This window comes from Phaethon aethereus, assembly GCF_964289735.1.
Source record: "Phaethon aethereus genome assembly, chromosome: 2".
NCBI classification, from domain to species: Eukaryota; Metazoa; Chordata; class Aves; order Phaethontiformes; family Phaethontidae; genus Phaethon; species Phaethon aethereus.
The window spans coordinates 15,411,497-15,429,228 of NC_138582.1; the positions used below are offsets into that span (position 1 = coordinate 15,411,497).

Consider the following 17,732-nt stretch of genomic DNA (forward strand, 5'->3'; position numbering starts at 1 on the left):
GTATCCTATGAAATATGTGAAATGTAAAGAGACAAAAAATGTTACGTATTTATCTTACAGATTCTAAGGAAGTGCATTGTTGCATTCAAATGTGTTTTCAAAACTTTTCAAAGCAAGTGTTTGTGTTTGGGGATGATTTTTTATTTTAAAGGAAAGTAGTAAAAAAACTTGAAATTATGTGTTTTCAGAAAATAGAATAAATATTAAGCTAAGACCCAAATCATAAAACAGTGAGCAATATTACCTAAGCAACTAAAATATCACTAAGTGAAGGGTATACAGTTAAACTTCAGTTCATATTCAAGACATCTTATCTGGTATACACACTGTCTTCTTAGTAAAGATCAGCCAACTTTTAGGAAGAACGCTTCTGTAAAACGACATTATTACCTTGTGTTTTCTTCTGCAAATTGTTCATCTTTTATAGTTTTGTTTTTTCTTTTTCCTTTGCTTAACAGATGACCCTAAAGTGATTGTTGCCAACCTTACAGTAAGTATTTAGGACTGGGAGGTATCTCTGTCAACACTGCACTGCGCACTTCGCCTCTTAATTTGGCGTGTTATTCAGCATTCTCTCCTCGCACTTGAGGCAGGAAAACCAGCCATTAATATGAATAAAAAGCGTTAAATGGTGCCCTTCATGAGTACAGATTAATGTTTGTCATAAATTCCACTGTTTGCTGCTGTAGTAGCTTTCATAACCTTTTTGGAAAGTGCAGAGCCAGAATCTCCCTGACTGTCTTGACTCCCTGAATTGAGGCTATTTATTCATTCCTTCAGAAATGGAAAGTAATCTTTCAGGGTAAATATTTTACTAGGACTTTGAAGACACTGAGAAAGTTAATTTGATAGCCTTCAGCTATAACCTTATATTTAATGGAAAAAAAAGTCTTTAAGATAAAAGGTGATTAAAAAAAAAGATCAAATTTTGTAACCAGGTGGCTTTAAATATATCTGCAGACAAGATGTATTTTGAGCCTTCAGCTTTCCTCTGAAACTAAAGCTTTGGTCCAATTGGAATAAAATTCTTCATCCGTGAGCTAAATTAGTGTGATATTTTGCATGATGCTTTCACCAAGACTGTCATGAGACTGAAGCTTTCCAAATACATCTTTGAGTGACTCCCTGGGCCATGGTCTTATGTAAATATTGTACAGAAAAGTCTGGACCATGTACTCTAGATGTACACTTTATTTTCAAGACGTCATCAATAATGACTATAACAGCTTGATTTCTGTAGTTCAAGGTTTTATGTGTGTCTAAGCTAACTGATAGCAGTGTCGTTTGTAACCATTTATTTTTCAGTGTAGAAAGCCAGACCAGCACTTCAAGCCTTATTTGAAACAGCACCTGCCTAAACGCTTGCACTACGCTTACAACCGAAGAATTGAGGATGTCCATTTACTGGTTGATCGCAAATGGCATGTGGCAAGGTAAACTCTTGCTTTTGCTTCTATCCTGATTTTCAGTCTTTTTTTTCTGAGGACACAAGACACCTGGGATTCCACTCTCTATCAGCATCCCACTCCTGACCCCTGGGGGCAAGAGAAGTTTTGAACTCCTGGTGAGGTTCAGGAGCTTTGGTGCAGGGGTATATGGCTCAGAACACAAAATTGTTTTAAAGTGTGGGAAAATCAGTAGCCGGATAGGGTAGAAACCCAGATTAGTTTCCCCAAGCAGCTGTGTGGTTTTTAACTGATTACCTCATATATAGGAGCTGGTAAGCTTTTTTAATAAGGTGCAAGCTTACTCCAACCAGGAAGCAGGGGATATAGGAGGAAGGGCAGGACGTGTGTGATCAGGGGACACTAAGGAACAAGGGGCTGAGTGGGTGCAATGAGTAAATGGAAAGAAGATGGAGATATTGGCAGAGTGGATGAAAGCCTGAGAACATGTGGAAGCACATGACAGGGTGGCTGTCAAAATTCTGGCAGTGTATTGTGTTGCAAAACAAATCTGCAGAAAACCGGCACTTATGTATAGAGTGAACAGGAGAGGAATAGCCTTTCTTTATGTATTGTGTGCTCCTTTCTGCTTTAATAGATATTCTTTTTCTTGCTTTGATCTTTATACACATGTTGTATATTACAGCATGAGAATGGCTGAGTCTTTATGCATAAAGCTGACTCAGTGGTTCTTGGAAGATGACGCAGCTTTTGGCTCATGGAAATCTGTTATAAGCTTTAAATTGTGGTATGTTTTTTTTGCCTGTATAGCTGCCGGGCAAACACACGGTGTGTTGTAAGTGCCTTTTGACATCTGTGCTTATCTTTCTGTGAATTATGCAAGGATCACTCTGCTGAAGCAGTGAATGAGAAACCCCAACTGCATTCTTGCATAACTCCACTAGCTGGCTGGCCGGCTGCCCTGTGCAGTTTCTGTGGCTAGGGTTCATGTCCATTTCAAAGAATCAATGAGTTTTAGGCCTGTAAAAGTTTTAAGAATTTTACTGGGACTGATGGGCTGACCCAAGTTGATTTACATTTAGCATTTTCTTATTAATTACATCAGACATTCTTTGGCTTATTTATTCATTAGGTTTTTTGAAATCTCATTGACCAATAATTTATTTGTTAATGTAACTGTAATTCATTGTATATCTACAGTCAGAAAAATGGTCATTAGAGGCCTTATTGCTGTAACTCTAGTAATTTACAAGGCCAAAATCAAACTTTGGCTGAGCATCATTTTATTGCAGATGAAGAAATTAACTTGTAGGATCATCTGGTCCGCTGCATGTACTGCCTGCAAATGGCCCTCATAAAACTGTAAAAAAAGTACTCTGGAACAAGCTGGTAATTATAATTGCTATGACACAATACTTATTTTTCCACATATTTTTTAAAAAAAAGCTCAGGAAGAAGCTCATAATTAGTGTTTCTATGATACAGCACTTATTTGTCAGCTATTTATCTTCATTACAATCTCTCTCTTTTTCTCTCCAGCTTTGTTTCTGCTCCCCATTTTTGCTTATTGGGTGGAAGACAAACAGGTGAAAGCACTTTACAGCATTGTGTGACATTTGCAGCATTGTAATGTCACAAAAGTGCTTGCTTAGAAACCTCTATTGGCCTTTTGAGTACTGGGAGAGTATGATCCAAAATACCTCCAGTCTGTAGGAGATTATGTGATATGAGAAGTATGAGAAAACAAGTAAATAGATGCTCAGGTTGTTATCAATGAGTAAGAGTTGTCTCTTAGGATTGCACCCAAGCAGGAGCAGTGAGAGCACAGGGAGAAACCCCGGGGTCATTGGATGAGCTTGCAGTCCCCACTTCTGCTATTCAAGAAAGATGAGCAATGCACTGCCTTGTAACCTTATCCCTCTTACGCCCAAAGTATGTTGTCAGGTCAACCACCATACCCACACATTTCTGGAAATTTTCTAATACTTTTTAAATTTAGGAAAGCTGTGGATGTTTACAAGAAACCAACGGGAAAGTGTTTCTTCCATGGAGACCATGGCTATGACAACAAGATAAACAGCATGCAGGTATGAGCAAGGCAGTAACATTTAGGGGAAGGTCACAGAGGGCAGAAGAAATTGAGGTCTCTAAAATGTAAATATTAACTGAAAAAAAAACCCGATCTTTTAATGCTGTTCTTTTGTATTCCTCCCTCTCTCTCTCTCTTTTTTTTTTTTCTTTTTTTTTTTTTTAGACTGTCTTTATAGGTTACGGCCCTACATTCAAATACAAGACCAAAGTACCTCCTTTTGAAAATATTGAACTTTACAATCTCATGTGTGGTAAGCTACCTGCTTGAGAAATTTCAAGAGAAACATGCTGTTTTAGCTGTTAGGGCTTTGTTTAGGCACCCATGAGCTCATGCCACAGCAAGTGACTAATGACACTGCATTCCAGGTGGTTGGTGTAAGGTCAGCATATTGACTGTACATTTGCACTGGAAAATGCAGGAGTAGTTATAGTAAAACTGTTTTCCAGTGTCTTGATGCAAATTAACCTTCTTGTCAATAAGGCCACCATACTATTCAGACAGCATTTGCAATTTTATGATTTGGACAAAAGATTAGTATTTTTATTACATTAAAAGCATTCATTAACATCTCATGGGTGTAAACAGTATTGCACACAAATGTCTTGGCTTAGTAGAGATGCTGCTGCATACACGGCTGCAATCTAACCATCATTGACTTATCTTTGGTGTTCTCATAGATCTGCTTGGATTAAAGCCTGCTCCCAATAATGGCACCCATGGAAGTTTAAATCACCTGCTGAGAGCCAATGTCTATAAACCAACTGTGCCAGATGAAGTTGCTAAGCCACTCTATCCTGTTGCCCTACCTTCTGCATCAGATTTTGATATAGGATGTACATGTGACGATAAGGTAGGTGTTTAGGATCTGCTGATGCTTCCCCTATTAGCAGTAATTGCCTATTAAAGTTGTAGCCATTTTACTTATTTTGAGAGAGTTTGATCTGTAAGAATTTCCTAGATCCTCCCTGTGAAGGAAGCGTTTGTGTCTTTTTGGAACAATTATGGCTTTTTGTAAAACAAGAAACAAAAAAATCAGTGTTTTTTAACACTAGTTTTGTTTTGCTAGATGCCTAGTAAAATGAGATGTCAGAATGCTACAGTGATCTAATCTTGTTCTTTTTTCTATTCTTGAGAAGAACAAGTTGGACGAACTCAACAAGCGCTTTCATGTCAAGGGAACAGAAGGTAAGAACCCGGTGCCTCAGTTAATAAAAGCTGTTTTCGGGTTTTTTTGCAAGTTAGTTTGCATCATTGGTACCAGAAGAACTCCTGCTTTGGTTTAGTTAATGTGTAGTAAACTGTCTTTTCAAATAACTGTTAAAATAGCACATAGACATACATGAGATATGTGGGCAAGACTAAGTGCTACTCATATGAGGAAGTGCACACTTTCTTTTGCTGTAAGCAAGACTAAAGTATCACTCAAAGTGATAGGTGTTTTAGCTCTTCCTTTCCATCACTGTTAGGAGGTTTTATCTCTGCTGTGGAGGTGGAGAGCTGAGGAAAGGACAAGGAGCATGAGGCTCCACTCAACCACAAGTGATCAATGGGGTAAAAAACGTAGACCACATCTGCACACTATATTTTACCAGTATTGTTCAGGCTTAGGTTTCACCAGGTCGGTGTTAGAAAGGATGGCACAGCTGCTTTGACAATCCCTGCCTGGGTCTTTAATGCTTGGTTTTTAGGGTGCAGATTATCCACTGAAACAAGTGCAGAAATGCTCTGCTGGTTCAGGGATGCTCAGTGCAATTCTGTCCCTCATCAGTGTTCAAGTCAGTGTTACTCTCAGGAGAAAGCATCCCTTGCTCTCCTGGACGCTGGTTCCTGCACCCTCCCTGCTGTAGGCCAGCACTGACTTTTGTGTGTGTGCACTCTCAGCCGCATCAGGGTTGTGGTCTAGGTTAAAACATAGCGATAGGACCAGAGGGGAGGGGAAGGGAACTGCTTTTCTGAGCATCAATACTGACTGAAAGACACACCAAAGCACAGCTTGCTTTCTCACAGCTGTGATCTGGTTCAGCATAACAATTCGCAGCATCCCCTTCACCATAACTATTGTCCAAATTAGAAAATTATAAAGCTTTGAGTTTAGACATGGGCTTTCAACATACTTCAAGTTGTATTGCTCAGATGACTAAGGAGATTTTTTTTTTTTTAATCCCCTTATGAAGCTACTTCTTCAGTTTCTATGTTGTGAAAGGGCAATGCAGCCTATCCTTTAGTTTATAGAGGTGAAATTATTCCTTTTCTTTGTGAGTTAAATTGCCTTTCTGTAACTTGCACTGATTTTTCCCATTAGTGAAGAGCTACTCTGGCAATTTCTGGCACCAGGAAAACACTCCCTCACCATTGTACTCCTAGATATCTCAACATCTCTACTTTGGTTTAAGGTTTTGATGCTTCTTCACTTCAGTAGTACTAAAATAGTATTTTTGATTTATTTAAAGATCTAAGCATTTTAAACTAATTTCACTTGCTGATTTTTAAGTTGTCTGTTAAGCGGAATGAAGTGTCCCTTATTTAAACAACAAGCAGTTCTGCTACCTGCAAGTTATTTTGTATTTTATGACAGGCTGTTGCACCTTCTTAGAGATCTTCCTGTGCTTAGCTGGTAATTCCCTTCTCCTGCATGGTGCACCATGCATATTTAGTTGATGTTGTTATTCACATGCAAAAAAAAAATTCCTTCAGCTTTACTTGAAAAAAGCAAGTTTGTCATTTTTGTCCTTAGACAACGCTTTTCCTACTTTCTTTCTTGTGTCCTATAAAAATATCCTCTCTTTGGACTCAAATACTAATAGAACATGCCCTTTTCTTTCAGGGTAAAAGCCTATCTGTGGACGGTGTTAGGCTGCTTTCCTTGTTTCTGTGTTTTGATTTCCAAAAGTGAGCCAAGCTTGTTTGGCAAATGGTTATCAAAATCAATAAACTGTGCAACACAATGCAAGATCAGCCAGGAAATTTATATTTCTTCTCTCTCAATACTGTTTTTCTTTTTTATAAGCAAGCTTGTCAGAAGTATCTACTGATATTTAATGATAACATATCACAAAGACAGAAGAAAAGCAAGTTTTGCAGAGTTGGAGCCAAAGTTTTTTTAGCCAAAGTTAGGAAAAGGTTTTTTTTGTTTGTTTGTTTTCTTTGATATTACTGACAGAAAATAGCACATCAGTTTTCAGAACATCATCTGTATCAGCCAAGTGGAAAAAAATTCTATCTTAGTGAGTGAGCACTTTTGCCTCCCTTTTGCCAGGGACTTTACAAAAAGCATAGGAAGGAGAGAAAGTCTGGAGAAGAGTGGCAGGAGTGACAGGATAAGGGCTGATTTAAAGCTATGAAAAAAGTGCTTATCACCTCATGTGTGACTGAAATGTGGACACAAAGCTCCTTGTGTAATCTCCTGCATTTGGAGAAACACCTTCTCTCCATGCTATGACCCCAACAAGCTTTCGGGTGCAGAAGGGACTCAACCTCAAAGTGGGTTGTGAGCCTGGAAGGGGGATCACAACCAAAACTATTGAAGGAACTGCTGCTCTCCCAGTTACACAATTTCCTTAGCAGTTATTCAGGGTCAGTATCCCATTAAGGATCCCTGTAAAATCAGCATGTGTTGGAAAGTCTACCCCCCCCCCCTTCTCTTCCCCCCATCTTTAAGGTTTTAAGTCATAAATGTAGATATAATTTCTTCTGATCCGTAGAGAAGCATCTTCTATACGGGCGCCCTGCAGTACTGTACCGCACAAAATACAATATCTTGCATCACAATGACTTTGAAAGTGGCTACAGTGAAACATTCCTGATGCCTCTCTGGACATCCTACACTATTTCCAAACAGGTTAGTGCTGTCTTTGCTCTTGAAAAAGTGCTTAAAATATCCTGGGGAAATCTGTTCGGTACCTGCATTCTTGAAGTCTTAAAGTTCCTTTTCCTCAAGTAGACTTTCCCACCAGAAATTATGTCAAATACCACTGAAAACAATGCCAAAATCCTTTTTTTTCCCTTCAGGAGGAAACAGTTTTAAGGCAGAAGGGCTGTATATTTCTTTTCCTCTTTTCATTTTCTTTCTAAGTTTTGCTCGATGGGGGTTTGTTTTATTATGATAGCATAAGCAGCGACTTCATTTGAATTATTTCCCATAGTGACTTTTGCTACCTGAAGGAGGGGCTCTGCGGCAGGCACAGGAGCAGGACTTGGTTGTACAGCTGGGTGGTTTATTTTACTCCCCACAAGGCCTTCCGTCTAATCTGTTGACTATATGAAATTGTTTTCTTTTGGCTATAAATGCTGAAATTACCTTTCTTGTCATTTCTGTGTATGTTCCTCAATGCAGGCAGAGGTTTCGGGTGTCCCAGAGCACCTGGCCAGCTGTGTGAGACCCGATCTCCGCATTTCTCCAGGAAACAGCCAGAGCTGCGCTGCCTACAGAGGCGACAAACAGCTCTCCTACGGCTTCCTTTTCCCTCCTCGTAAGTTCAGATAGCTTTTTAATACCTAGAAGTTTTGTAATTTTCTTTTTTGTTAGCGAAAACCTTGGGTATGAAAAAACCTCCCACCAGATAAAAACAGACTAAGGGATTTTTGAGACTGTTGGGAAAGAATATAGGTAGGAATGGTTTAATTTCCTGCTGCTCCAGGGTGATTTCTTCCCCCATGATGTCTGGTCCTCAGAGGAGCTGTTTCTGCACTGCTGTCACATATGGGCCTAAATGGGATGGATACATTATTCTTACTGCGCTTCCTGAGGACCAGAGCCCGGTGCCACAAGCTGCCATCACGGCTGTGGTCCCTCAACTCTACGAGAGACGCTCCTAAATGGTGCCCAGCTTCATGTATCAAAAGAGTCAACTGTCCCAGTTTAGTTAATAAAAAGAATTACACAGAGTAGGGGTACAAGCTAGAAGACGATCTTCAAAAGCTGGTCCTTTAAAGTCAGGGATAGATATCAGTTTATATCAACTGGGAATCTGGTCAGATTTTTTAATTTTGAATTCAAACAGCAGAAAGATAAACATAGAGTCATAGAATCATAGAATAGTACATTGGAAGGGACCTCAAGGGTCATCTGTTCCAACCTTTCTTGGCAAAGTAACATGTTTAATTTATAAATCCGTATTAGACTTTCACATACTGTAAAAATTTCTACCATCCTATAGAAAGAATGCTAGTAGAAAACCTGTGTAAATGAATGTCCTGGATTCTCCTGTTGCGGTTACATTGGTTCAGTCTTGATCTTCTGGGATTAGTAAATGTTCAAGGGACACAACCGTCTCACAATTGTGAACATCATTGTTCTGCCTTTCTCACTCAGTGGCTGAAATATTTCACGTTGGATTTCTGATACGGAATTACTGGTACAGAGGCTTGCTCAGAACTAGGATCCTGCACTCCTCTCCCTGGAAATTGCCTCTTTTGTAAAAGCCTGCAGAGCAGCTTTCTGACTTTTAAGACTGTAAAAATAGATGAGCTATAAAAATATTTTGAACTGGTTGACAGTTGAGGCAAAAATAAAATCTTTACTTCCCATGTTCAGCTGTCACACTAAAGGTACATAGTGTGCACTTTTGAATATAGCATTCAGATTGCTGTTTAGATGACAGTATTTATCTCTGAAACCATTTTCCAAAACATTTTTATGTTCCTTGAATTTCTGATATTTCATCTTATTAATGTTTTTCTCTTTTATTATTTTCAGAATTAAGTTCCTCTGCAGAAGCAAAATATGATGCTTTTCTAATAACAAATATAATTCCGATGTATCCTGCCTTCAAAAGTAAGTGTCCTTTCCATGGCTTTTCTTCTCTTTCCCAATGTTTTTTGAGTTATGATAGATGTGTTGGACTGTGGAATGAATTGATGGGAGAAGTTTAGAACATAAAGTTCAGTTACCTGCAGCCAGCAGATAATACATGTGGGCACCTGTATAGTTCTAGGTATGGGGAGGGAAGATACCACAAGAAAGGTTTAAGCTTTAAGAAAAGTTTATTTGCCTTGGTGCTGGGCTAAGATAGGAGCACAGGCGTGCTGTAGTTCAGTAATTTTGCTTTATGCCACAATAATTCAGTTTGTGCAAGACCATCCAGATTTTCTTGTCTGTAGCCCATGTTAATGCAGAATGTACTTAGGCAACATATTTTTACTTCTCAGCTGGAGCCACCTGGGAGTGTGCACTTAGCATGTTCTTGTAGTTCAGGGACAAGTGATTATTTTTGGTTTTTCTATCCATGTCCTTAGAGGGAGACCAAACATATTTATTACCTATAAAGAAAAAGGAAGAGGAAACCAATTTAAGGAAAATGAGGAATGACTTAAACCTGGCTGAAGCTTTCAGCGCTGCAGGGATATAGCATTAACTTTTCTTTTGTCTGCACATCCCTTTTCTCTCTAGTTTTGCCAAGAGGTAGGAAAACCATCAGACTATTCTGGTGGCATTTTTGGCTTGGCAGGAATTGAGAAGCCTTGGAAGACTCTCAAGAGCCTGTTCTTGTGAGATTTCCAATTCAGATGTTAGGCCAGAGAGGTTTGGATAAACATCAAAGCCTATGGGAGGCTTTTTCTTTTTAACCAGAAAAGAGTGTTTTTAACTGAAAAACCTCTGAGTAGGAACAAGTGGTGGTGTTTGCTGGAAATTTGAGAAAATGCACTTAACTGATTACAGAGTGCAAAATTATTGGGGATTTCCCACTCTGAAATCACTTCACAAAAATGCTCTTTATGTTAATGTTAGTCTAAGCAAATTAGCTGAGATGCTAATCACAGGAGAACAACCCACCACTAGCAGCTCATTTTTTCTAGTGGCCTTCCTCTTCAACACAAGTGGGTGAAGGATTCCCTGAGAACAAATGCTGGAACTAATATAATTCCTGGGGAGTTACGAACCACTATGTGCCTGCAGGTTGCAATGTAGAGAGCCGATTAGAAGCTCATTATACGGATCTTTTTCCGCAACAGAGAAAATACGAGGTGGCAGTTTGATGCTATGCTGGCTTTGGTGGCAGTGCTGACTGCAGGGGCCCCCTCCTCTGCTTTGTTTTTTTTTAATTCACTGTCCCATCCTCCCAGACAATAATTCTGTATCCATCTCTTCTGTAGTGAGTCTGGCTTAAGCAGGTCCTGCTTTGCTGGAGCTGCAAGACGAGGCCCCTGGGCTGGCCCTCCGTTGCGCTGGCGTAGCTGACTTTGTGGCTGCAGTGGGAAACCAAGTGGGGAACTGGTTGCAGCTGGAAAACTCAGGGGGGAGCTTTCCTTTTTGGGCTATTTTTATTGTTAAGGCTGATGGACTGGAGGAGCGAGCAGCTGGAGGAGTGGTACTGCCAAGTGGTTTACCGCAGCTGAGGTTCCATTGCTTGTGGGGCTCTCTGCATCAGCCCCAGCAGGGACTTCATGTGGCACTGAGCAGCCTAAGGACAAGGCTCAGTTGTCCCGGGGAACTTGTTGAGGCTGGCATTGCTATCAGCGCTGGGGAACCATAGACTTAATGGTCTGAGCTGGCAAGACAAAGGTTAAAATTTTACAAGTCTGAGACATTTTGTTTACACACACTTCTGTTAGTGTTGAAATAAAAAGGAAAAAATAAGGAAAAGAATGATGTAACTGGAGATTCCAAAGTGTTCCCCGTCTCTGCAAGCATCTTAACTTGTTAAGGTTGAGGAGGGCGTGGTGGGAGAAAGAGTGTCACACTCTTCCCAAAAGTTGCTGTAATGAGATGCCGTGCCACAATTTGGTCATCCTTGACGGCATCTAATTTAAGTGTTAGACATTTTGTATCCAAAGGGAATTTAATTGGAAGAATATGATCTTTGTATTTCCCTTTCTTTTAAAATGTTTGGGTTTTGCTTTTAATCACGGTGCTGTTTCCTTTCTAGAATTAAAAGAACACAGCACCATTCCCTGTAACTAGATAAGAAAGACAAAGGAAATGTTTTCAGGGACATTCACATCAGAATTGCGTGAATAGCTGTTTCTACTGCCTGGTGAAGGAACAGCAAGCTCTCTATGCAATGCCTATGGCAATGCCAGCCTGGGAGTGGTACCGTGCATTTCCTTCATCGCTGGTTGGGGAACAAAAAATCAACAGAGAATAAAGAAGTCTGAATAGGCTTTACTGACCAAACTGAATGAAGCTGCAGTAAATCTGTAATGTTTAGTCTTTCATTTCCCATACCATTGTGTGAATGATATCCAAAGGATTTTTATTTTCAGGAAATTAGTTGTTTATAATCTTGACATGTTTTGACTTATCCAAATTTTGGTGTATTCTATTTTTTGTTGTCCCCCTCCTCTCCCTCCCCCCCCCCCCTCCATCCTTGCCCTTCCCAGAGGTATGGAACTATTTCCAAAAGGTTTTGGTGAAGAGATATGCCACTGAACGAAATGGAGTCAATGTTATAAGTGGACCAATCTTTGACTATGACTATGATGGTTTACATGACACACCTGACAAAATAAAACAGTAAGAGTTATAAAATTGGTTTGTTGTTGCTTCTCTTAATGATGGCTTTATCTTAAACAATTCATTATCTGCACATTATTTCATTTTTGGGAGGAGATATAATTTTCTAGCTCTTTCTGAAATTATTGTTCATCAAGACTGAATCTTGTAGGTAGGACCATGGTAAGAATAAGGAAATGGCAATTCAAAGTAACTGTTCAGCCTTACTTTGAAATTAAGTGTTCATTCATCCTTGAGATGAAGTTAAATTATGTTCCAAATAATCCATTTTCTCTAAAATTCTCCAGAACTTAAGAGTTGACAACTGGATACCAGAGCAAACCATAGCAGTGCTATTGAGTTAGATACTCAAGTCTTTCATTAATTCAGTAATGCTTTCTCTCTATGTCCCTGAACTGAAGAAGCCTTTCAGCACTGGTGTGTGGTATTTCTATAGCACAGTATTAAAACATGAGCTAATTGAATGCTCGTTTTCAGATAATGTTTAGGAATCAAACACATCTCAACAACATACATAAGTCCTCACACGTAGGGCAGGAAAGACCATGCTGTTTGTGTAACCTTCTTCCAGAGAGGTTTATCCTTTGTGGATAAATGTTTGCTTTATTCCTTCAGGTTTGTGGAAGGCAGCGCCATCCCTGTTCCTACTCATTACTATACCATCATAACCAGCTGCTTAGATTTTACTCAGCCGGCCGACAAGTGTGATGGACCACTCTCCGTTCTCTCATACATCCTTCCCCACCGGCCTGACAATGATGAAAGCTGCAATGTAAGTGGACTTGATGATCTTAAAGGTCTTTTCTAACCTTAATGATTCTGTGATTCTGTGTGTGGTTCTGCTGTACTACTGTAGCCTCATGGTAAATATATCCCTGGGACATGTGAAACCTCATTACTGTTAGATGCTAGTCCTCACTGATGTCTTGAATGAAAGCACAGGGTAGTGACTCTATTGAGTGTCAGGTTTGACTCATTAGGCAAAAGCACTCCTCTGTGACATGAGAGAAAATACAGAACTATTACTGCACCTAAAATTGTCTGGAAGAACTGACATATACTAAGTTGGCAGTAAACAACCTATAGGCTTCTATGTTTTGGCAGACACTGTCAGTGTAACCGCAGAACAGATTGGGGAGAGGTTGTGTGCATAGACGTATTGTGCTGGCAGTCAGCCTGATGTTTTTATTGAGGCCTGTTTCCATATGCAGGTACAATATAGTCTGTCTGCTATGGCAATCTGGGTGCATCAGACAGCATGATTACATCCAAGCCACACAGTATTAAAACTATATGCTAAAACCTGCCAAGGGTAGCGTGCCAGCTCTTGCTGTTTCCAGAACATGTCTTCATTCAAGGGAAAAGTTTGGATTCTTATTAAGAGAGATGACCAGACACCCTCCTGGTTCTTCTCCTGTCTTCCTTTAGGATGCAAAATCCTATAGTGTAAGAATCTTGGTGAAGTACAAAGGCTTTGGTCTGGTCAGCACTGCAGAAAGTAACGCACACAGTTGGCAACTGATTGTGCGGCAGGAGAGCGGTCGGGTCCCCACGGGCTCCGGCGCTCTGCAAGGACAGCAGTCCTCCCAGGCAGCTGTATTTAGACTTGTCCTTCCGCCTGAACTTGTTCTCCCATTACACAGCTGTGTGGATTCCTGCACACAGACGCTTCACTATAGGCTGCCAGGAGACCGTTTCCTGAATGAACACATTAATGTTATGAATTTTGTATTGGCACAAAAAGTTAAGACTCCTGGTCCAGCTACAGGCAGAAATAGTCATTCCAACTCTGTACACAATTTACCTGGAACACTGTCTCTTTCTCATTCATCAAACATCGTCTGCTTTCAGGTCGCTCTTTTTGAAATCATGCTTTTGGAGCAGTATCCCTCTCTCTTGAGCAGATCTGGCTTCCCCCTGTTTAGACTCTTAACTGCTTTGGGCAGAGTTGTCTTCCACCCGAAGTCTCAGAAAGTCCTACATATATTTCATTGTGGTTTTTCTCCGGGCTGCCTTCCTCTGAATCAAGATCCAGTTGGTGATCTGGAAGTTACTAATCTGGCAGTTATTAGGGCCTCTGTCCTTGTATTTCTGCCTATATGTAATCTCATGACAAAGTCAATTTTTTTTCCTCCCTGAAGTGTGTGTCATGGTCCTCTTAAACTGCTGAAATTTTTTTATGAACTATTTGGTATAATGGCCTCTTTTAGCTTTGATTTTTTTATATTCCAGCTCAGGCTTCTTTTCTCAGTACGTCATGCTACTTACACTGTACAAATTTACAGTTCTAGGAGGAACTTAAGTGCTACTACAAGGTCATTAGCAGATATTGGTCTATGCTTTTTACATAGCAAAGAACCACTCCAAAAATATTGAAATACAGTTTTTGAATCAAAATACTGTCAGGCAAAATTTTGCCATTCAAATACAATGTCAGTCTTACTTTTGCACATGGTGTTCCATCTGATTTGTTCAAAGAAGTGATTGTGTAAAACCTCACATACTTCATGGATGAAATACATGGGATAATGTAAAAGTTTTTCCTTAACCTCTCCACAGCTTGCTTTTAACATCTGAAGAAATATTAGCTTTCCCCCGACTCTGCTCTTGTTGCACACACTTTCTCTCTCTTCACATGGCCGTTGGAGAACACCACTACTCTTCTCATTTGAATTTGTTCCATTTCCAAACTGTGTTTATTCATGGTGAGGTTATACCCGTTTATTCTTGTGTCAACATTTTCCTATGGCTTAAATAGCCCTTCACTGGACTTCTTTGGGATTTACCCTCGTGATGATTTATGATGATTCTCAAGGCACATACTTCTTTCTATTCATGGGAGACCCAGGATTTTTTTTTGCTCTTCTTGTAAGAGAGGATGAGCATCTTAGTAGCCTTCCTATGCATCTGTTCCAGTCTGATTCTTTTTGTTGTTGTTGCTCTGGAACATGAATGAGACAAAGTACTTCAGCTGAGGTCTCAAAATGAAAATAGTTTTCTTTCCACTGGACACAAGTCCTCTGATACTACCTAGGATTTGTGTTTTCCATAAGTAGCTGTGTTATAATGGTGGCTCATAATCATGCACAGCAATACACCCAGGACTCCCCCATCTGCATCCTCCAGTACGCTATTCCAGTCTTCCTCTGCATTGACTGGAGCTCCCAATTGTTTTGTTTTTTTCACTGGCACACTAATGACCTTTGCACAAAAACCATGTATGAAAACATGACACAAAATCCTTTCCAAGACCAAAGCTGGAGGAATCCTATTAGAAACTTCTTCCCAGACACTGTTTTCCCTTCCAGAAAAACATTTAAATTTCTCTTTTAATAAGCCAGTTCCTCACCCACCTGTCTACATGCTGATCACGTTCAGATTTCCAGCTAATAATTTGATATCCAGAGAGATTGTCTTTGAGCTCTGTAGAATGAAGATTTCCTGCTGAGACGGAAGGCTTGAAGACAACAAAAATGTCACAGTGATTGCATTTGCAGTAATAACCCTGCTGAGGTCCATTTGCAGACTAGCCACCCGATCGCCAGGCTGAAGGCTGGGCAGTGGCTTCCTGCGTCCGCGTGCTGCCGCGTGGCCTCCTGGAGCGTGGCACTGCCGGCGAAGGGGAGTGAGCAGGGCATGCGCCGTTCTCTTCCCTCTTAACTCGCATCTTTCTTTTCATGCTCCAGACCTGGTTTTGGGCCTCAGGGTGCTAGTGACATGGAGAGGGAAAGTGGTTTCCCTCAAAAAAGGTTTGGAGCTCAAAGGCTTCAAAACAGACGAGTGCTGACTGGGTCACGGGCGTTTGCTTTAGATCAGCCAGCTGTGACTTAGCTGGTACTTTGTGTTCTCTCTGTGCAAATGATGACACTCACCCTCCTGGCCTTTGTGGGGTGACACACAGCCCGATCTGTGCCACATCTACTGTGTTGGGTAGGCTCTGGCATTGCTGAAGCTTAGTCTCGATTGATGAGAGTATGACTTCATACAAGGATCTGACTGAGACAAAAAGGGTCTTATTTTCAAGAGTAAGCACAGAAATAAAGTTTTATCAGCAAGATTTCCAAGACACATGAGGTCCAAATGTCCAGAGACAGAACCTTCCTTTCCTAACTTGCCTCCCCAGCAGCAGTGTAGACGTACCAGCCTGAGAGGTCAAAGGGGGAAAAGTCCTGTTTGCTCTGTCCTTTTTGCACGTCTGCTGCCTGCCATGCAGTTCGTGGGGCTGGCTGCAATGCTTGTGGGACACGTCGCTGGGCTGGTTAACGCACTCAAACAGCCAGTAACTGCAGTGTTTTGCAGGGCTGATCTTCTGATGTGTTAGTGAGCTACATTAGTTTGTGGATGGCTCCAACAAGCACTGGAGCTGGTACAAGCCATGCAGCAGGAGCAATCCCCTAAGAGAGGGTACATGCATGCAACCCAACCCTGATCACTCTGGCAGCATCACCTTCCTGAATTTTTTTTTTCCCCATATTGGGAAATGCTTAGTGAAAGTCTTTTTTCTAGCTGTGAATACTATGTATGTTCTAATAACTGGATTTTTCAGGTACCAACATAACGCATAGTCCCAACTGTGTAATGAATCATAAGGGTCTCCTAACAGTAAAGTGGAAAGATTAACATAATACTGTGTTAGATGAGGTGCTGATCAGATGAGAATAATGTGTAAGGGTAGGGTTCAAAGCTAAACAACCTTGAGATTAGACTTTGGTAATAAACACTTGATTAATATGGAGCTCTTTCTGTGAGACAAAAAAAATATGTAGTGACCAATGGATCTTCTGAAGCATATGACTGTTCTTCTGAAACACCTGCAACATGGGGCCAGCTTTCCCCAGGTGACTATGATCATTGTCTCAAGCCCATCTTAAAATGTGTCCTGAAATAAAACTGTGGGAATCATCTTGCATCTGAAGATTCAAATCTGTTTTCTTGGAACTTGTTTACCTTAGTCATTCTTGAATAGGGCACAGAGATTGTTCAAATGGACCCAACCTTCAGAAAAGTTGCATTTGGTTTTGGAGGTGACTCTTTATGTGGCACGTTATGAAACTTCTTTCTTTTTTTTTTACATTTCAGAGCTTGGAAGATGAATCAAAGTGGGTTGAAGATCTTCTTAAGATGCACACTGCACGCGTGCGTGACATCGAACAGCTCACAAGCTTGGACTTCTTCCGAAAGACCAGTCGCAGCTACACAGAAATCCTCTCCCTAAAGACATACCTGCATACGTTTGAAAGTGAAATTTAACTTTCTAACCGTATTCAGTGCATCCTTTTATCAACTGGTGTATATTTTTATATTGTTTTTATATTTATTAATTTGAAACCAGGACATTAAAAATATTAGTATTTTAATCCTGTATCAAATCTTAAATATTAAACCCTTGTGTCATTTGTTTTGTTTCTCTAAAGTTTAATATAGCTATGTCTCTCGGTTTATTTAGTAGCGCTTGTAATACTGCAGCTTGAGTCCTTACTCCAAGCTTTTAAGTGATGCTGCAGGATTTGATACTAATTTCCCATGCTCCTTTACCACACTTGTAGTCCTGTACTGTGTATGAAAATACTGAACATGTAAAATTACATTCATTTACTGTTAACTATGTGACAGACATATTTAAACCCTATAGACAAATAGCATCTTAAATATAATAAACCACACATTCAGTTTTTTTAATGTGTTTTGATTTCCTTTCACAGGCTCATTCAGAGGGACTTGCGGGCAGCTGAGTGCTGCCAGCTTTTATTCACCAGGCAGAGCCCTTCTTAAGAGCTTAGGT

At 40.3% G+C, this 17,732-nt stretch overlaps 1 protein-coding gene across 1 annotated transcript in view; it reads left to right on the top strand.

Annotated features, from left to right (window-relative positions):
- ENPP2 (ectonucleotide pyrophosphatase/phosphodiesterase 2) overlaps nucleotides 1–17,286 on the top strand; it is a gene marked incomplete at its 5' end in the record, with an annotated part of 57,105 nt that extends 39,819 nt beyond the window's left edge. Inside the window, 12 exons of the mRNA XM_082015083.1 lie at nucleotides 459–490; nucleotides 1,306–1,433; nucleotides 3,406–3,493; nucleotides 3,661–3,748; nucleotides 4,176–4,348; nucleotides 4,635–4,683; nucleotides 7,200–7,336; nucleotides 7,832–7,967; nucleotides 9,194–9,271; nucleotides 11,818–11,950; nucleotides 12,566–12,722; nucleotides 17,030–17,286. Coding sequence (XP_081871209.1) covers nucleotides 459–490; nucleotides 1,306–1,433; nucleotides 3,406–3,493; nucleotides 3,661–3,748; nucleotides 4,176–4,348; nucleotides 4,635–4,683; nucleotides 7,200–7,336; nucleotides 7,832–7,967; nucleotides 9,194–9,271; nucleotides 11,818–11,950; nucleotides 12,566–12,722; nucleotides 17,030–17,200 — 1,370 coding nt within the window. The 3' untranslated portion in view covers nucleotides 17,201–17,286. The remainder of the gene's footprint in view (nucleotides 1–458; nucleotides 491–1,305; nucleotides 1,434–3,405; nucleotides 3,494–3,660; nucleotides 3,749–4,175; nucleotides 4,349–4,634; nucleotides 4,684–7,199; nucleotides 7,337–7,831; nucleotides 7,968–9,193; nucleotides 9,272–11,817; nucleotides 11,951–12,565; nucleotides 12,723–17,029) is intronic.
- Between the last annotated feature and the right edge of the window lie 446 nt (nucleotides 17,287–17,732).